The sequence below is a fragment of the Tursiops truncatus genome, chromosome 12 (genome assembly GCF_011762595.2).
Source record: "Tursiops truncatus isolate mTurTru1 chromosome 12, mTurTru1.mat.Y, whole genome shotgun sequence".
NCBI lineage: Eukaryota > Metazoa > Chordata > Mammalia > Artiodactyla > Delphinidae > Tursiops > Tursiops truncatus.
The window spans coordinates 77,732,104-77,752,572 of record NC_047045.1 but is presented as its reverse complement, the minus strand read 5'-3'; the positions used below and the strand labels follow the sequence as shown (position 1 = coordinate 77,752,572).

Below are 20,469 nucleotides of genomic sequence, written 5' to 3'. Positions count from 1 at the left end.
TGTCCTTGGAGTCCTTCTGATTATTCCCTGTAGTCATTCTTTGTTCTCATCATTCCTTCTGTGGTCTCCCAGTTATGGTTATATCTTGGCTAAATAAACGGTAACTTCCTAATCGTTTTTCCTCTCCACTGGCTTATCCTTTAATGGTCTCGAACACCATGGGAGCTGTTGAAGACCCTTTCTTCGACAATGGCCAGTATTGTTTCTGTACCTTTTCATACGGTAGTTACTGAGCTCTTTGGCATATTATGATCATCTCAAAGTCAGAAACTGGGCTGCGCAGTCTTTGGTGTTCCCTGTACCATGTTGATTCAAGGTCTGAGTTAGCAGTATCTAATATTTAAGATTGAATAGCTTCTTACCCCAGTTCTCCTGTGAGCCCACAGTGCTGCTCTGAGCTCATAACCAGTCATGTCCTAGACATCCTGGCCTGGGACATGGGACACCCGCCCCCAGCCTGCCTGCAGCCAGGGCTGCTCATGCTGAGAAGCATAACCGTAGCTTTGTGCAGCACTGACCTCATAGTGGATTGGAGAGGCAAATACTTACAGTCGCTATAAGCCCTCTAATTTGACATCGTAGTAGGTCATTTTGGTATACTGATAGGCTGAGTTTGGAGAGGGGCTGGCAACATTTAAACTAGAATTTTTAAGTGCATCTAGTGCCTATGTACTGATCTCTTTTTTGTAATCAAACCGTTTAATGGACTTAAAACTCAAGGAAAAATAATGGTTGTAATTTTAAATAAGCATTCATTTATGAGTAAAAAGCATTTTTGTATGTTACCATAGTTACCGAGCAGCTTTCCTGTGGTTCTAGAGAAAATGGGCTCTGTCATACAGAGTAACTCTGAGAAGTGCGTTTGGAGGCAGGAGTAGAAGACAGGGTGGTACAGGTTTCCCAGAGAAGCAGGACTTGTTACAGGAAGAGCCTTTCTGATGCCGAGTTTTATGTGGTCCTCCACTAAATAGTAACTATTTGATTGTGAGTGGAAATTTTCTTTTATCCAAAAGACACTAGTAGCCAACTTAACTGGGTATCAAAATTATAATCAAACTTTAGAAGTCTACTGCTACAGTGTACACGGGGTGCTGCTGTATTTATACGGGGTTTTAAAACTTTATTTAAATAAAAACATTAGACATTGCCTGTATTTGCAAACATCAACTGTATCTCAAAGGAATAAAATCAGGCAAATAAAGATGAGGCCAAAATGTTAAATTCAAAGAATCCGGAAGTGGCAGTTTCTGTACTGGAAGGAGAATGCATCTATCCCTGCTTTTGTGCCTTTGGTCTTAATAGTATTTGAACATTAGCGTTTTGATAATATTTCATGGGTTTAGGGTTGGGTAGGGTTTAATTTTATCTCATAATTTACTAAAAGATTATTTTCTCTGGAGACTGGCAGGCTGCTCACTGTGGAAGAATCCTGTCAGAACTGACTAACTTGGAAGGATTGGATTGAAAGGGTTGGAGGACCTGAGTCATAGAGGGCTGGCGGAACACGAGAGGTGGGACAGGAATGCCAGTGAGCGCAGATGGTGGAAAGGGGTGGGGCGAAGTCAAGAGAATGGTCTAGAACAGTTGAGTTCACTTCTGTCTGTTTTCCCTTCCACAGAAGTGCTCTCACGTGAAGCATCTTTCATCCCTCCCTAGAGTGGTTCCCCAGCCCCATGTGCTCTCCAGGGGCTCTCCTCTCTGTACTGACCACAAACCTCTCTGGGACCCCTGGACCCTGTTCCATGGTGTTTTTGTGATGGTCCAAGGAAAGTCCCGGCCTTTTAACCAAAACACTTACTTTCCCACAGGAATTATTTGTTAGTGAACTTGGAGGAACACATAGAACACAATTTGAAAAACTATTAAAGTTTAATAAGAACATTGAGATGGTCACTCTCTGCAGTGGAATAACAGCTCTTCCACCAAAGGTGTATAATTGTCGCTAAAATAGTCTGAAGGCTGAGGGACATTTCGGGGAGCATTTTCAGGCGGAAAGTCCTCTCCATTGGCGGTTTTCACTCGACTGCTTAGAACATTCCCAGCATTTGCCAGCCTCAGTGACTGACGATGGGGCAGAGGTCTGGTGGGGCAGCTCGTGGTGAGGCAGCTCAGACCCCGCAGGAGAAACGCCACTCACACCTCTGGAAGCCCGTCCCGGTTGGCCATCTTTGGTCCGTCTCGTCCACACGGTCTCACGTCACATGCCAGTATTTTCCCTCCAACCTAAAAACAAAAACAAAACAAAAACTTCCCCATCCTCATATATTACAGGCCCATTTTAAGGAATTTTGTAGCCACAAGGAGCTTTAGGAGTGAGTCCTCCCAAGAGAACATGATAACCCCTATGGAATTTGAAAATACAGAATTCCTTCTGAAAAGCAGTGGTACAACCCACACTTCATAAATTGCTGTACTTGCTTAGCCTTTGTAGAGTCTGTGTGATGTTCTGAGTAGCAGGTTTAGCAGTAATCCCTTAGCGACCAAAGCTTTTGTAAATTATGAATACACTTCCCATTTCCTAGACCGTGGTCTCTGTCAGGCTTTTGTGTGGGCGATAACTGCTTTGACTCCATTTCTCCGTTAGTCTTTACTTTCAGTATTTTTCTGTTGTTATTTTGAATAGATCCTTGTGAATCACCATGAGTCCATTTTTAGAATAGGGCAGGGTATAAATCTCTTATCAGATATGCCTGAAAAGTTTTATCTTCTGATAAAGAATTTCAGCCACCGGCTAGCAGCTTGACACTTAAACAGTAATATTTGTGGTGGTTTCCATTCTATTTGGATCCTGCCTGTGCCTCCTGGGGCATTTAAAGTCGCTACCAGAAAGTTATGTGGCCGTGCAGACGAGTATGAATTCAGTCCAGCTGATTAATCAGTGCCTCTGACACTCTGGGGAGTTTAGCGCTGAGTGGTCCCTGGGGGCCCATCTGCCGTGTCTCTCTGGTTTGAAGTCCAGCCTTATAGTCAGAACTACAGCTGCAGCTTATCTTCTGCTCATTCAAAAGCTAAATAAAATATTCTAATGCTATCTGTTATCTGCCTACTGACTTTAATGATTATTCGGATTGACCTTAAAAGGCCACTGTAAAGCTGCATTCTAAAATTAAGTGACTATCACGCACAGGCCTAGTGGATGTCATTATAGAACAGATGCAGCCAACCGTGAGCTCTCTGCGGCAGTTCAGATGCGAGCGTAGCATCTTACGTGCCTGGAGAACATGAAACTGAAGTCCACATAAAGGGCTGTTCGTGAAAACCATGCTCTTGATGACCTGTTCTCCTGTGTTCTACAAAGTTAGATCGTTTAATATATTATACCAGGCAGTAAAATGTTTGTTTTCTGACCATGAAGGTGGACTCGGGGGTGGTGCATTTCACCCCCCTGACCCAGCCGAGGATAGAGCAGCCATTCAAGCTGGTGGAGAGAGTCGTTCAGAATGCCTTTCAGTTCCGAAGGAAATACTGCCATCGAGGGCTTGGGTAAGAACGCTTTCTCTTCCTTTTCAGTAGCACTCTTTACCAACGCCTCAGTCACCTTCAAAGAGTAAGAACTTTGTTTTTATGATCGTTCAACGTGCCTGTAAACATTACTCTTAGTTCAGATCCTGTGATGAACAAACCTTGATGGCCACTGAGGAGAAAGCAAAATGTTGATTTAACCTGAGATGCCACCGAGAGGTTCTGTTTGGTTTGATCATTACAAACTAAAACTGACATCACACAGTTTATAGTGAGCCTGTACTGGGGAGGTCATGACCCCTCACACTCAGGACTCAGACCATCTGAACTGTTTTCGGTCTCGACACTTCTGGCACTAAATGTGTGGTGTTTTCCCCAACACCGACGAACTCCCTAGCGCTCCAGACAGCACCTGGGCGTCCTACAACTTAATTCTAGTCTGGCCATTCACTACCTGGCGTTAGCGCAGCGCCTCAGCTTATGGGCCGGTGCCGCAAGGCTGTCCCCACTTCAGTCGCCAGTCGCGGGTTCCAGGTTGCAGGTTCCACTTGCATTTATAGCCATAAATTGGCAATTTCCACGATCCCGTTCATCTTCAGGTTGAGTAATTTGCTAGAATGGTTCACAGACCTCACTGTCATGTATCAATTTTAAAGGCTATAACTCAGGAACTACCAAATGGAAGGGAGGCACAGGGCATCACATGGGGAGCAGGGTGCACAGAGCTCCCGTGCCCTCTCAAGGTTTCTCACCCTCCCTGCACCTCAGTGTGTTCACCAACCCCGAAGCCCTCCAAACCCCATCATTTGGGGGTTTTATGGAAGCTCCATTACCTAAGCAGGACTGATTAAATCATTGGCCTTTGGCGATGGAGCTCAGTTTTCCAGGAGTGGAGCTGAGAGAGGTGCATCCTTCAGTCACGTGGTTGGTTCCTCTTGCCACTGCCCCGTCCTGAAGCTTTCCAGGGGCCACCAGGAGTCGCCGCATTAGCACAGAGCCCAGATGTGGTTGAAGGGGGCTTGTTACGAGTAACAAAAGATGCTCCTGTCACCCCGTCACTCAGGAAATTCCAAAGATTTTAGAAGCTCTGTCTCAAGAACCTGGGACAAAGACCAAATATATAGTTCCTAGCATCACACGAGCTAGTGGGTTTTAATTGCTTTCTTTCCATCCAGTTGTTATATCTCTTGAAGCTTTTAAAGACGTACTTAGAAGAAGGAAGCAAATATGACTTCTGAGTCGCCAAGACAGTGGCTCGAAGTATCCACATGAGCGCCATTTCCATTCAGCGGCGGCTCCTGTGTTCAGCCGTGGGCGCCGCTCTGGCCAGGCCCTGAGGTACGTCCGGAAGCCCAGACAGAGAAGGCGGCCTAAGAGTCTGCGGCCTGATGGCCCTGAAGTCACCGCAGCAACGTGTTACGTCCGGTGACAGCCTAGAAAGTGGGTAATTAGGCCCAACTGCAGTCTGTGTACGAAGGCAGGAAAGTGTATGTATATTTTTAACAGACTTTCATCTAATATAGTCAACTTTAGCTGTTTAAGGGGGTTCAGCTTCAGTGGCCCGTAATTATTTTCTAAGAATAGCTCCATTTCAGTTCTCTCATTTGTGAAGGGTCCCTACAGCACATGAAACTACTTCAGGCACAGCTAGACAGCTGCATCCTGAATCCACTGGAATCCACAAAGCACGCTCTTGAGGATGTGAGAGGGCTGATGGAAGAAACCTCACCCTGCCGTTTGCTGGCTCTAGTTAGTCCAGCGTTCATAGGTCAGCAGCGTTCCTGCTTCTCTAGCTGGGGACAGGGGTGCCACCGGCGATCCTCGTGCTAATTAGGATGAAGGCCCCCCCTGCTACGCTGCAGCACCCCACCCGGCCCCCGCCAGGATGCACGACTTGAAGTAAAACAAGCTGGATTCCACACAGGGTGTGACCCGTACAGTTGTACATGACAGCCCTGATTCGTGGAGGGAAAAAATTACAGAAAGTACATCCTACTTGTAGAAATCCTGGAATTGGCCTGAGCCCGGAGTTGGCCCTAGTGTTTCCAGGACAACCCCCCAGCTAAGTGATGGGCCCCGTTTACTTCACATGCACAGACCCCTATGCAGATACGGACCAAATCTTGTAACCCACTTTGACCTTTTGGTGTCCTTCAGTCACACCACACCACAAATCAGTCCCAGATCATAGTTAGAAACTATGATCAGACCCCTGCTTGCCATGAAAGTGAACTCAGCGATCTCAGTCAGCTCACCCTGAGAATGTAGGGACACGCAGCTCCTGGTTGCGGGGACCATCAGCCTGTAAGAAAAAGTCAGTGTCCTCTCGCCACGATGTCTTCCGGGCCCTCTGAGACTTGAGAGAAGAAAATAAAATCCAGGTGTAGCTTTGCAATATTTCAGTCAATCAGTCACTTGTACTATTCATTTTAAAACAATGATCTGATTTAGACGAAATTTAAAAGGTATACTTTGAATCAATTTTAAGATGCTTCAAACATCTTAAAGAGGAAAATAACTTTCTAGTTTCACATGAACTGTTTTCTAACTTTGCAAAGAAAGGTCATTCTTTTGGGATGAAGAGGTCCAAAGGCTGGTAAGTTCAAGTTACAGAGAATCAAAAGTGCACCGGAAATAATATGCAATTTTTATATTAAAATGTGAGGCACAGCAAACTTATGTTCCTTTAAGAATGCAGCTGAGCATATGATAAAATTTACCTTCAAGATACACGTATTGATTGAGCTTTAGAAACTCCTTTCTCATGTGGACACACCGTGCAGGTCCGATTAGCTGTGCCTTCAGTGGTGGTTCGTACCTGTTGCCTGGTGGCGTAAGCAGAGTCCTCCACTGGCTCGGGGTCCTGCAGGGCTCTAGGGGGTGGAAGAAAAGCCTCTGCAAAGTTGTCAGTTGTCAGAACCATGCCGGTTTCAAATGAGGGTAGAAGGAAGCATGATGATGGGCAGAATTTTAAGTAGAATTCTCACATTTTTCTCTTCCTTTCAGAATGTTATTCCCTGAAGCCCAGCGATTAGAAAGCACTGGGAAACTGTTACAGTTGGCCGATGTGGACCCTACTCTTCGACCCACCCAGCTCTCTGTCTTACATTTTAAGAGCCTCTGTGACGCATACCGAAAAATGTGTGATGAAGACCCACACCTCTTTGCTTACAATTTCAGAGAAGAACTCAAGCAAAAGGGGATGGCAAGGAGAGTTACAGACTGTAGCTGCTACGTCAGGGGCTGGCAGCCGACTGGATGTTGATGTTCACAGAGTTGAACTTCTCCTATGTGTGCTCCCCAGGTGTGACTTACTCCCCTTTTACAGCTTGGTAAAGAGAATAAATATCGTCAAGTAAGGTACAGTACAAGCTTTCTTTTAATATATATACTGCATAGATATGACATGTTTAGTATAAACAGCATCTATTACAACCTTACAAAAATGAAATACCTGCACATTGTACCCCTAACCCACATGAGAATAATTTAAATACGCTTTAAATAAAGCAGAACCTAAGAGCTCAAAGGAAATGCCCAGAGGATTGGAAAAAATGATCTTTCAAAAGCTATTCATCACAACTTCCCCACCCTTTTCCACATAAATTAATTAGAACGCAGTTTCATTTTAAGGTTTCTAAGTCATTTTGATACCTGCTCAAAAGGGATACAAACTAAGTAATTTACAGATTCTGACCAGTTTAATCTAGTTTTCTGATCCACAATAAATTAAAATAACTTAAATCTTTACAACTATTTTGTGGGAAAAATGTATACTGCACAAAACCCAATAATGAATAGTTTTTCTGCAATTTCCATTTTACCCCCAGTTTAAAAGTGAAACCAGCAACTTAACCCATATCTGGATTGACCTGTATTATGCCTTTCCATGGCTCTCTGTTTCATAAAAACACTCCTCGTTGACAACCGACGTTAAGCTCTGGACGCTGAATTCTCGCTCGAGAACGGAGCTGAGATCAAGGTTGGCATTTTCCGATTGACTGTCCAGGGACTGGTGACGCATCTGCGCCTTCAGCAGAGTTCCCCTGTCCCTCTTGGTGCTGTTGGCTTTGCGTTTGATGGCGCAGAAGTGCCCCCGGACCAGCTTGGGCTGCCCGTCCTTGCCGGGCGGCTGCTGAGCTGGCCGGGCGTCCGGGTCCTCCGAGATCCTCAGTCTCTGGAACTGGATCTCGATGTCTGTGGTAGGGCTGCCCTGCTTCCCAGCCTGGTGGTCGTCCTCGTCGTCGTCGCTCAGAATGTCGCTCTCTTTGATGAGACTGTCGGAGAAGTCGGCCAGGCCCTCGTGGGGGTGTTTCTGGGCGTCCTGTCTGCTCCCGGCCGGGGGGCAGCCGCTGCTCTGGGTGCCACTGCTCAGGCTGCCCTCATCCGAGTCCAGCGAGCTGCCCTTGCCCGGCTCCCCGGGCCACTCGCTGCTGGAGGAATTCTTAAGGACTTTTAAGGACCTGGATGAAGCTGCAGTGAGAAAAGCACATTTTCCCTTTGGTAGAGGAACCGATTCCACAGTGTGTTCATTTCTGCCTTGTGGGTTATCAGATTTAACATCTTAATTAAAATTTTATCACCTCACTTCACTCCTGGGACTAAAAAAAATGTCGATACTGCAAATATGGACATTTTTTATTTATGTTTATTTGAAATTTTAAGTTGGAATTTGGCATTTTTTAGAGGACCAATTACCAGAGCTTATTACTGAGAACAATAAGCTATAAACTATCATAAGGGCTAGGCTTCTTATTACCAATGAATAAATTTAAAAGTTAGTTTTACAGCTAATTAATGAATAAATTAGCTCTTGCTAATGAATAAATTTAAAAGTTAGTTGCTAATAAAATCTAGGTTCCTTTCTTTCACTAAAGTACTTTGTAGTTTGAGAACTAAGATTACACCACCATATTTCTCTGCCCACCTTCTCACCGGTTCATTTCCCTTGCTGCTCAATTAAAAGTACAAAAATGCTTTTTCTCTCTCATGAGAACTGTCTCTGCCGGAATTTCTAGCCAACTTTGAGATTTAACATGAATATTGAATCGTGTGTGTGCGTATAATTCCTTTCTCTTGGGTAGAAGGGAAAGGGGGAGCTCAGTTGTGTTTCTGCAGACAACAGTGTATTTTTAATGGCTGTAGCTTATTTTGCCAGTAGAGGAAAATTTGAGGAGGTCAAACTGTGACCAAAAAGAAGAGATACACTTTGTAAGACTAAAAACTAGATCAGTGATATTAACAAAATAGTTAACATAGAAAGAAGGTTCTAAAAATTTAAGCTGACATTTTAAAAACGGGCAGAAAGTTGAAGAACAGCATGATTTGGAATGTTTACCTGTGGGCTTATTAAGAATGAGTATTAGCGAGCATTAGGCTTCTTGACCTTAATTCACTGAGTGTTGACCTTCTAGAGGCCTTGCACTGTTCTGAGCACCGGGAATGCGGCAATGAGCACAACAGTCCCTTGACTCCTGTACATCTCAGTGGAAGAAAGACAGAAGATGGTAAGTGCAGACTGTGTCAGCAGGTGAAAGACGAAGGATTTGGATTGGGGGTGCTTATGTTTTATAAAAGGAGGTCTGGAACCGAGCATGTTTAGGCTTCTTAAAAGGAAATAAAATTGCTGCTACATTCTCATGTCACCCTGTGTATCGGGTGTGTGGTGTAGAGCTTACGAAGCTACTGCTGATGAGTTACAAAGCGATGACCTGCTGCTCTCTCTTGAAAGCATACATCCTTGCAGAGGAGCTCGTCATGTTTTCCTGAATAAACCCAAGGCTAGCAGAGTTCTTACCTAATTTGGCTGAGACAGGAACGCGGTTCTTGAGGGGTACCAGGCGATCTTTACATGTTTTCTCCAGAGGTAATTCACACTTTATGTGACGCCTGAAGTTCTCCCTCAGAATAGATCGAATCACCTTGACAATGTTGGTTTTGCTTTCGTTGTCACTGGCGGGGAAAGAGAAGACATGTTGTAGTGTCTGCTGTCTCGTCCTGCTTCCGTTCCACGCCTCCTGGCCCTCCCGTGGCACGTGACTGCTCTCAGCACAGACTGACAGCGAGTCACCCAGCCTCTGTGTGCCTCGGTCTCTCGTCATTTACAAAAGGAGCGAGAATTGATCGCTTTTGAACTTCCTTCAAGCACTAAGATTTGGATGTATATTTAATCAATGTATATTCTCCTAGAGCCGCAGTTGCCAGTTTGGAGAGGGTGGGTGTGATCCTGAAGTCATCAACATTCAGGAGGGCACTAAAAATAAACCCACTTTTAAGAGAACATAATTCTGTCTTATGCCCGTTGGCTTTAATTTCTGGAAGTCAGTAATACCTGCAGCACAACTGAAAGATGGTTTCTGGCCGTCCTTCTATTTCTGACTTGGTGTGGATCAGCTCCCATAAGGAATTATTTTCTGTCCCTGTGTAAAAAGAAACAAGGGGCCGCAAATTTGCCAAAGATGCTGTGGTAAAGGACACTTGTGAAGCTTAAAAACCACAATTTTAGTAACTTTTTAAAGAGTTAAATATTCCCCATCCTGACTCTCATCATTTTCTGGTGTGGCTCCTCCTATGTATGACTTTCACAAATAGTTACAAGAAGTTAAATACGTTGTAGTTACTTTGTACACTTCCTGCTAAGGTTTCCCATCCGTCTTGGTGCTTTCGCCCTACCCTGGATTCCATCTCTGGGAAAGAGGTTAAATGGATCCCATTTTTCAACCCCGTTCCTTAGAAGGAACGGTAGGATGTGCTCAGGCTCTTGAGGTAAAGGAGGCCAGCCCCAAACTCAGTCATGGTCCAGGAAACATGAGCCCTTCCAACGAAAACTGAACAGGGGCCCAGCCGTCACTGCGGGCCTCAGCCTGTTGGTCCTTTGCTTAACCAGAGGTACTGTCACCAGGACAGGGTTATTCTGAAAGGATCTCTGAACATTTTCCACAGTGGAAATTTTTTTTTTATATCACCTGTAATAAAGCTTAATCTTAAGAAATTTTCTGGTGTATCAAAATTTGTAAAAATTTAAATTTGTGGACCTTTGTTTCTATAACAAATTTTAGAGATAGATATTATCCCTAAAGTTATTAAAATAATTAGAAATATTAGGATATTAGAAAAATGTTGAACACCATCGACAGTGAAAATAAGGAAGCAATAAAGAGAGGTATTTGGCAAAGAAAAGCCATCCACTGGCATTTACTTTCTCCAATCTCTCTTGTCCTCATTTTCCTTGCCTATAAGATAAAATACCAAAAATTATTCCCAGGTTCTTTGCTACTTTTTCATTCCACAGTTTAAAAATTCCCTTAAAATGTTTTTTCTGGCATTTGTACGACACACAACAATTACCTGCTGTATTCCCCAGTCTGACTTGAAGCGCGGATATGGGGATCAACCAGCGAAACTTAAACGGATCCAGGTCAGCAGAGTTGTGTGCCGGCCGGGAGTTCGACGGCTGCAGCGTGAGAGCCCACCAAGAACAGTGTTAAAGCAAGCTCGCTCCCGCGGGCATGTGCGCGCACGACAGAAGCTGTGAGCTCACCCTGGTGCAGACCTGCCACCGTGTGGGGCTCAGGATGCAAAAGGGAATCAGGTCAGGTGTGCTCTCAGGGATTGGGGACAGGGCAGAGTCGTGTTTTGGGAAGCAGAAAGTTCTAGATCTTTAAGCAAAAATGACAAGCAAGCTTTCCATGACCCCATGTTACCTCTAAAAAAAAAAAAAACCCAAAATTACACAGACTCAGGTGTATGGAGAAAACGTGGACCATTTTTAGGGATAGAAAAGCTGGTTTTCTCTGTAGGGCCCAGCATGGGTATTTGTCTACATCTTCTTTTAAAACAGACGTCTTTGGTGGGGAGGATAAGAAACACCTTGAGTATCTGATTTAGTTAGTTAACCTCCGGAATAAGTCGCATCACTCAGTGAGGCCTTAATCCTTAGCAGGCTTCCCAGTTCAACAATAGGAAGATAACAGGCATGAAAAGATAGCTTTAATTAAAATTAATTCATGTCTTACCAATTTCTTTTTCAGTTTGCAGTTTTCTTTATAAACCAATATGACGGCTCTCTTAAAAACTAAAGAAAGGAAAAAAGAAAGAAAAGACTTTCATTATTTAATACACACTCTCCCAAGGTTGAACTGTAGCTGAATATTTTAATAGAACAAAAGCTCTACAAGATCCCATGATGCTGACATGAGTGAATAAGTGGTACTTCCTTCTGTTCATATTTGAATTATGCAGAGGTACCTGCTAATTTAAGAGCCATTATCTGAAGGAGATCCTGGCATTTTGTTTTCTGAATTCCTGTTTTGTTTTATTGAACGCTGAGGACATGTGTGTTCGTCTCAGTGAGCATGCACGGTCTATACCCACTCTCCCAGCTGTCCGGGAGAATTAAGACATTCTGAAGTGCAGCAAACTACTAAGATAGCAGGTTTCAAAATAGCCTCGGGGAGATGTGTTCCCGTAACACGTGGTGAGATCCACTAAGCCAAGCAGAAGGGAGGAGATGAGTATGTAGAGCAAGAGTTCTAAAGAGTTGGAAGCTGTCCATGTTAAGCCAAAGCCATTAGAGCAATGATTCTAAGTCCTTCTGGAAATCACGAGTTAGCTGGGTTTAGCAGGTTCTTCGTTCTTGACAGCCTCTTTTAAGTTTACATTCTTTTGAATGGAGTACTGACCGAATACTGTGAGCTCGAGGTCCTTTCTGGCTTTTCCTAGAGACAGAAATGGATTCAACCAGGACACTGTAGAGTGCATCAGAAGTTCCCCCATTGAAAGTTCTGTGACCTAAATGGCAAAAACAGGAGATCAAGAAGACGTGGAAACCCTGGGGGGAGGCTGTCTCATATGAGAGAGGGATCACACATATATGGTCACAGAAGTACGTTCACTTTGATTTTTATGGTTCCTGTAAACATGGGGCCTTAAATAGTGGCGATTTTGAAAATATGAGCTAAGCATCAAACTGTTTGAAAAATAACATAAACGTGAAGGCATTTTGCTCCAATGCACACATTGTTTGTGGGTGAGACACGCCTCCTGCCCTGTGGGATGGCATTCCTTCCACCCCAGTGTCAAGGTTCATCCCAAGTGCCTTTGTTAACATTTCATCCAAGACCTAGTACACTCACCACCTCTAATCCCAAAAGCACACTAGGCCTGCAGAGGTACCAACGTTGAAACTGATTGTAATAAAAAAAAAAAACTACAGCTGTTTTCTGTTCTTGTCTTTTTCTATTTAAATTATATTACTTCTTATATGTAGGCTTTTTAAAACTCAAAATTCTAAATTTAGTAATCCAGCCAGAGAAGAAAAATAGAGAAATTGTGACGTTCCACTTAAACGACTTTTGTAAGTAAGGAGGTAGCACCGATATTTGAGGTTAGAAAAGAAAAAAACAAAGCTCTTTTTTTTTTTTTGCGGTACGCGGGCCTCTCACTGTTGTGGCCTCTCCCGTTGCGGAGCACAGGCTCCGGACGCGCAGGCTCAGCGGCCACGGCTCACGTGCCCAGCCACTCCACGGCATATGGGATCTTCCCGGACTGGGGCACGAACCCGTGTCCCCTGCATCAGCAGGCGGGATCTTCCCGGACCGGGGCACGAACCTGTGTCCCCTGCATAAGCAGGCCGACTCTCAACCACTGCGCCACCAGGGAAGCCCAAGAGAAAAGCTCTTAATTCTCTCCACATGCTGACTGCCACTGCCTTTATCCATCCTACCCCCACCAGCCCCAGCGCTCCATTTATGTTCTAGCCTCTGGGATCTGTCTTAACCTCACACTCCACGGGAAAGGAGGAAGAGGTACAGATACGAGCTCAGTGATGTTTCTTCTTTTTTTTAATACGATATTAACAGGACATAAGGTTATATTTTTAAACCCATGTAATCAATTTTATGTTACATTTATACCTAAGTGGTGAGGCTTGTTATAAGCATTAAGATCAAAAAGAAAATCTTAGGCATTTTCTCCTGCACGAAGTCCCTAACAGGTGGCCTCCAGACCCGGTGGTCACAGGCATTCAGCCTCTCAGGATCCGGAAGTCCTACTGACCTCCTTCTCTGTTCCGCTCTGCTCTGCCACCAGCTGGTCGAACACCGTCCCGTAATCCTCGTGTATCTTCTGCATCTCGTTGATGTGACTCGCTACTGTCTCCATTGCCTTCAGGGCTTCTGCAAAATACGCAAATCATATTTACAATTTTGGTTTGTTTGAAATCCTGCCCAACAGCAGTAATGAAAAGGTTCAAGATTCAAGCCAGAATCCGAGACCCGTTCTCACTAAGAGCAGCAGCATTCGAGTATGATGCAGGCAGCCCACGGTAGCCTAGTTACAATATGAAGAACAGCAGAGTTCTCTTCCACCTCAAATTCTTTTTGAAATGAGGCAGAGTACAAGTAAAAAGTATCACTAATAATAAGCTATTTATTGAGCCCTTTCTATTTGGCATGTTCTATGAGGCGATTTATGTGAAGCATCTCATTTAATCCCCACAATAACTCGATGACTGTAGGACCTGTTACCAATGCCATTTTACAGGTGAGAAAACTCAGGTGCAGAGGGGTTCAGTTTTTTGCCAGACTTCCAAAGACAGATGTAAGGAGTCTGAGGCTGACTGGCCACAGGATACCTGCTTTTGAACTTTGCCTCTCCTCCTGGACCACTTACTGGAATAGTGATCAATGACAATTTTTCTTAACAACAAGTTGCAAGAGCCTCTGTAAATGCCCAGTTGCCAGAGCAATTGTTTGCATTTATGCGTGGGCATGTGAGGGACAAAATGATTTCATCCAAGGCAAAAAGAAAATTTCAAGTCACCTCCAAATTCACTATTTTTCATACTTTGTTCTTCTGATTTGGTATTTTAATTCAGTCTGGAGGGACGCTGGGAGGAAAACTTTTTAACAGACCCCCTTTAAAGATCATCTTAATGCAAAGTGAACCGTTCACACAGTATTTGAATGCTAATCGTAATCTGTATCGTTTATGTATAAGCTGTAACTTTCATACAAAAAAATTATCCTCATTACTTACGATACAAAAGTATGCTTGTCACAGAAAAACAGCTAGTTTCATTTACACTCTTCTTGGTGTTTGCTATTCAGTAATACTAATGTTTATTAATAAGTTTGTTTCCCTCTCCACGTGCTTTATTACAGGTACCGTAACTGGACCTCCTAGCTTTGACACGTGGAGAACACATCACTCTTTCTCTGCGATCCAAACAGCAGCTCTTTAACAGATACTCTGTTTACTATCAAAGTGAGGGGCTTTGTGTATCTGACAAATCTGTATCTTAGGCCAATAATTTCTGAGGTTACAAAAGAAGACACCTCCGCGTCAGCCGTAAAAAGCTTCACGGGTCCTCGGGTGTTGGTTTCAGAGTCAGGCTCCGCTCAGAGCCGTCCACAGGGTGGAGCCTCACACAACATGTTTGATCAGCCGCACGTGGGCAGCAAACCACACACAATTTCAAAGTTGTAGGAAAACAGGCCGGGGTTTTGGTCCTGGCAGCACTCTTTGTTTGTTAACCACGTAACCTGAAGTAGTTTATTTCAACTCACTGAGCTTCAATTATCTTCTCTGAAAAATGAAAATGGAAACACCCTTCCAGAGGCTATTCCAGTGAGATAATTTTTGCCAAAATATTTTGCCCACCTTACAGGGATGGCCATACTGCCTAGCTATTTTCACATACTAAAATGGTACCTAAGGTTAACAATCACAGTACTGACAAATGTTCCAGAATGTGAAAGCAAGCAGGGAAGAGGGGAGCTCGTGGGCCTGGGGGGCGGCAGCCGTCACATCGCGGCCTGGGCCCCTCGCTTCTTACCTGTCAGGTGGTAATGCTCTTCGCTCTCGTGGTCTGTCAGGGACACGAGCTCCTTGAGCAGCAGTGGGTACTTGAGCACCCTCTGAACGGGCTTGATGAGGTAAGACTCCAGAGTGGAGGAGTGCTGCTTGGTGGGGTTCCGGGCGTCCAGAAAAGCCTTGAAGGCTTTATCAGTTTTAGCTACAAGCAGATGCATTAAAAGACCCTTAGAAGAGCACAGGAGGATGAATTAAATTCTGCTTCATTTAGGTTTTAATGGAATTACAGATGATCCACTTCTACAGTCCTCCTAATGACATCCTTCAAGAAAAACCCAGATGCACCCGTGGGTCACTGCCCGGCTGTCAGGGTGGATTCAGCACCGCCGCTCTGTGATGAATCCCATGAGAGCTTAAGGGGGCTTACGAGGCTGCCAGAAGAGTCCCAGCCACACACCAAAGAGGGACATCGAGTCAAAGTGCAGGAGTGTCTGCCTTTAAAGGCACATTCACATGCATACCCATGAGAGAGACTGGTACAGGTGCCGGAAAAGTGAGTTTCAAACGATTCATAAAGCCACAAAGCAGTGTATCCAAACCCTATGCCATACCCCCCAAAAGGTTCATAGAACAAAACAAACCAGTGTTTTTTTTCACGGACCTAGCGCAAATTGTTTCCTATTCTATACACTTGAGGGCTATCTGCAAAGCAAGTTTTTTCCTTTAAAAATAAGTTGATAAGCACTGCAGCCTCCATCTCTACAGTTCCAAGCAATCTAAACCTTCCACCAGATTCAGGCCCCTCTGGGCAGTGGAAACCACCTCTCTGTTCCGTGTCACGAAGGTACACACACGAACCCAAGTGCTTTCAGTTATGAGGGTGCCAGTGGACACCCCAGCTGTTGCTTTGGATTCCACCTGCTGGCACTGGTTGACCAGCTATTGGAATTCAGCCCATTTGGATGAAAACAAATCTTTATTTGGGGTTTTGTACAAAGGTAAAATGGAACTTGTAGGCGATGCAGTACCATTCTGAATGTGGCTACTACACAAAGTGGATGGGGAGATGATCCTTCATCTTCGTGGCAAAGAAGGAACTGAGCAAACCATTGGTATGCTTTTAATTTACTACACTGTCGATAAGAAGGTGTTCATGGGAGGAAGCTAGCTCTTTCTGGTTTAAAGAACTAGAGGAGACAGATTGGGCTCTGTCTTGTTGGCCTGAAGCACTCAAGACTTCCCTTTTTCAACTTGAGCCTGTTCTAGGATTTAAACCAAATGGCAGAACTGCATCAGTGGACCTGGCTAAACACTGTCGGTGTCTGGATGAAGCCTACGCTCCCTCCACGACAGTACAGAGAGGCCATTCCCCACTTCTGAAAAAGAAACACGGAAGAGCAAACTCCGGATTCTTTATGGCAATGCCATCAAGGAGCGTTTGATGACAGACAGAAAGGGCTTGGAACGTAGCTTGGCTCCTACTTCCCTGCTGACACAACTAAAAAAGTTCCAATGCAGAATCCCCTCCAACACTCGCCGTCGTCACGCAAGACAGCCCTGGTTCACTGGGCAAATCGTAACGGGAGTGAACTACACGAGGCCAACCCTAACTGTGAAGAAGGCATTCAAGTCCTGGGGAAGTCACTTTTTATCCTGGGAATTTGTAACAGTTTAAGCTTCAGTAGGTTCAGATCCTACTTCCAGGTACACTTGAGAAAACGCAGGTAGCCTGGCGAGCTTCCCTGGAGACGGTTCAGGTGACCTTGAATAGGATTACATATATTTTCATAAGACGCCTTCCACTGTAGGGCCCATGCAGAACAGGAGCAACCCCTGGGGACCTGTATTTGTTTGATGTTCTCCGTGCAGGTTGAATTACTGCTGCTCATGACCTTGAGCTTAAAGGCCTCCTCTCATCTCTGCCCCAGAAATGAGAATTCCAAAGAATGGGATAGAAAAATATCTTCTGAAAGAGACAAATCCGAGAATTCTAATCTCATACCTAAAGAGGTGTGTGATGACTGAAAGAAGCCTTTGGTAATGACAAAACCTCAGCTGAGCATTGCTAGTTTAGGGTGTGGTAAAGGAAATGTTCACATATTGAGGTCTGGGGAAGTCATTCTGGCCTATACACGAGTTAACGTTAATGTAAAAAACAGCCTGTTCGTGGCCTTTCAAACATACACTGTACATCTGCTTTAATTATTAAAGAAAAGGGTGCATTGACCAGAAGTAAAGAATGTCCATGTTAAAATTAAAGATGAAATGCCTCCCTTCCCGAGACGCCAATGCTGGTCCTCCTTCCATGATAAGACTTCCTTCCCAGGTGCCAAGGCCATGCTGACTGGCTGTGTACGTGCTGATCTGGTTTTCCGGAAATCTGGAAGGAATGTATCCCTGACTTGTTTGATGTTCTTTGTTCTGACAAGACATGAAACTGTGCTGACAGCCCTGCTTCTCCAGAGCAGATCCTCAGAGGAATCAGAGAAGCTGTCTTCTGGGCAGTACTCCTCAGTCTGGCTCAAATAAAACTCTTTTCTATTCCTATTATAGACTGTTTATTGATTATTTTTGTCAACAGGTTATTACAGGAATAGCTTAAACACTGGGTTGATGACAACAGTGATGGTGACTGTGGCACAAAAACTCCCTCCAACACTCCTACACCTGGAGAAGGTCACTGCTAACAAATCTCTGACTGCGCTTCCCAGGACGGGTGACTGGCCGGCCCGTCACTGAAAGCCCAGGCAGATCAACGTGTTGGCCACCTGCCCCCAAGCTGACCCGCTGCAAGTCGGCGGCCAAAGCTCAGGCATCTCGCCAGCTCCACAGAGTAATGTTTGCTGTTGACATGAAGGGGACGAGCAATGCAGGTGGGTCACCCAGGTCCACTTGGACTTCAGAAAAATAAAAATGTTCAATTAAAGTCAATAAAATAAAATAAGACGATAACAATGTGGAGAGACGGAAGGTACTTCAGTGACAGAACGTGGCCTGTGACAAGCGCCCAGTTCACCAAAGGGGCTTTAATTTTAGTTAACACACTTCTTGTGAGTTTGGTGGTTGCTGTTTGGTGGTGGTTTTCTGCAGTGGATCCTCGGGCTTAAGAAGAAGGTTAACAGGAAGGAAAGAAGGGAATTCCCTGGTGGCGCAGTGGTTAAGAATCCGCCTGCCAATACAGAGCACACTGGCTCGAGCTCTTGTCTGGGAAGATCCCACATGCCGCGGAGCAACTAAGCCTGTGCGCCACAACGACTGAGTTTGCGCTTCTGGAGCCCGCGAGCCACACCTACTGAAGCCCATCCTCCGCAACAGGAGAAGCCCCCGCTCGCCACAACTAGACAGCCCGCGCGCAGCAATGAAGACCCAACACAGCCAAAAATAAAAATAAATTAATTAATTTTAAAAAGAAAGAAAGAAAGAAAATGGCATACATTGCTTTCTACCCCCTGCAGCGGCTTATACGGTTGGTTAAAAGTTTTCAGAGCAAGGCATTTGGTGAAAAAAGAGATCCAGATGCAATTTAACAGCAAAGTGACACGTGGCAGAGCAACATCTCTGCTGTTCGGTACACACGTTCACTGTCACCAGTACACTGAAATAAACTGAAAACTTCATGTTTGTCAACTTCAAGGCCAACACTGGAGCATAATCCATTAAAATTACACTTATCCCTACTTGACGAATACAAATTTACTCTTTTTAAAATATATATATTTACTTATTTGGCTGCACTGGGTCTTTAGTTGCAGCACGTGGGAACTTCGTTGCTGCGTGTGGGATTTTATTAACAATTACAATTTCAAAAGTATAGCTGTAAAAGGTATGAGCAACTTACCCCTCTCTAGAACCTTCTGCACTTTAATATGATTAGCACAGAATCCGCTATAGAGTTTAAAGTGGTCCGCGTAATAAAGGAAAGAGCCTCCGAGGGAAAACAGTAGTTTCTAGAAGGAAAGAGGAAAAGCTACATCAGGCGTGGTTTAATCAGTGTCTGTCTGCTGGCTCTGGCATGGTGTCTGACCGCTTTGCTGTCTCCATGGCATTTGTCTTTCGGACACCAGAGCACTAATGCCTCGGGGAAGGCACTGACTAAAAGCAGCCCCGGGCGGCCCCCTTTGCCCAGTAGCTGGAGAACAGCCCGGGCGTCCCTCTAGCACAGCTTCAGTTTGATTGAAAAGTTTCTGGCAGCAGAGCCTATTGACACAGTGCGCAATCAGGGACAAGAAAGAACGTTCTAGAAAAAATACGTCTGACACAGTGGGATATAAATAATCTGAGAGGCTAATTAATAAAGCTGACTCTGCATTACTTGGGACGAATGATGCTTGCTGTGTACTTTCTTGGTCCCTTTCTACTGCCTTCCGCCTGTCCCCACCTGGAGGGACCTCTTGCCAGTCACCAATGGCCACACTGGAGACAGGGCTCCATAGAAGAGGAGGCTCTCTCAGAGCCAGTGAAAACCTAGGTCACATGACCACAGAGATGCAGAATCAGAGGCAGGAGGTGCTCTTGCCTCAGAAGCAATCGCCCTACAGATCCTTCTGCAGAGCTGAGTAAGGAGCGTGCGTGTCAACAGCAGGCAGACTCCATAAAAGCTGTGCTGCCCAGACGTCTGAGTCGCAGAGCATTTACTCTAGGGAGAGACGGAGCCGCCTGTTACCACCCGCCAGAGGAAAGCCATGCAATGAGAGCGCTCAACTTACCTTTTCAATAGTCAAGGGACAACACTTTCTCTTCAAAGGGAGAATTTTGCACCGTTCCCACCTATGTTTGCTTTAAACCTAAGTCTAAAATACTTACTCTGAACTGCGAGGGGGTTTCAAGTATGTTAAAGTCAGCCGATGCTGAAATCCCATCCTCCAGAGTCTCCAGAAATACCTTTTGAAAGTCAAGCATCTCTGGCAAACTTCCAAAAAGTGACTCCATCTGTGTACGTGAGGATCAGAATTCGAAGAGAGGGTGTTAGCGACGGCGACCCAGATACCACTCTACGTCCCAGACGCACAAATGAACCACAAGTCATTCACCAAGAAGGAGACAGAAGTGAAGCCTTTAAAGAAGACGGCATATTCAGTAGGGGACATAGCTCACACACAGAGACTTTGACTGCCCCGGTCCCTGTAATACTAAAATAATTGGAAGTGGGTGTCAAGTTTTCAGAATTCAAACTGGGGGGAAAATGGAAAGAAC

The 20,469-nt window shown here is 44.8% G+C and overlaps 2 protein-coding genes across 16 annotated transcripts in view; one reads left to right on the top strand and one right to left on the bottom strand.

Annotated features, from left to right (window-relative positions):
- TFB1M (transcription factor B1, mitochondrial) overlaps nucleotides 1-11,190 on the top strand; it is a 61,937-nt gene extending 50,747 nt beyond the window's left edge. Inside the window, exons 6-8 of one of the 3 annotated variants that reach the window (XR_004529300.2) lie at nucleotides 3,356-3,483; nucleotides 6,469-6,822; nucleotides 7,293-11,190. Coding sequence is in view for 2 of the 3 variants with exons in the window: in XM_033867881.2 (XP_033723772.1) it covers nucleotides 3,356-3,483; nucleotides 6,469-6,727 (387 nt within the window). In the remaining variant the exon portion in view is untranslated. Of the gene's footprint in view, nucleotides 1-3,355; nucleotides 3,484-4,637; nucleotides 5,723-6,468 lie in introns of those variants that run through there. The other 2 variants (XM_033867881.2, XM_033867882.2) reach the window with 2 other exon arrangements.
- Nucleotides 1,846-20,469, bottom strand: part of TIAM2 (TIAM Rac1 associated GEF 2) — a 237,245-nt gene continuing 218,621 nt past the window's right edge. For 11 of the 13 annotated variants that reach the window (XM_073789760.1, XM_073789759.1, XM_073789762.1 and 8 more), the window contains 10 exons: nucleotides 20,080-20,205; nucleotides 19,115-19,223; nucleotides 15,299-15,478; nucleotides 13,519-13,637; nucleotides 12,144-12,252; nucleotides 11,478-11,536; nucleotides 10,810-10,915; nucleotides 9,794-9,881; nucleotides 9,260-9,414; nucleotides 6,824-7,935 (listed from right to left, as the gene is read on the bottom strand). In XM_073789760.1, coding sequence (XP_073645861.1) covers nucleotides 7,340-7,935; nucleotides 9,260-9,414; nucleotides 9,794-9,881; nucleotides 10,810-10,915; nucleotides 11,478-11,536; nucleotides 12,144-12,252; nucleotides 13,519-13,637; nucleotides 15,299-15,478; nucleotides 19,115-19,223; nucleotides 20,080-20,205 — 1,647 coding nt within the window. In that variant the 3' untranslated portion in view covers nucleotides 6,824-7,339. Of the gene's footprint in view, nucleotides 2,224-5,717; nucleotides 5,819-6,182; nucleotides 6,791-6,823; nucleotides 7,936-9,259; nucleotides 9,415-9,793; nucleotides 9,882-10,809; nucleotides 10,916-11,477; nucleotides 11,537-12,143; nucleotides 12,253-13,518; nucleotides 13,638-15,298; nucleotides 15,479-19,114; nucleotides 19,224-20,079; nucleotides 20,206-20,469 lie in introns of those variants that run through there. The other 2 variants (XR_012324921.1, XR_012324922.1) reach the window with 2 other exon arrangements.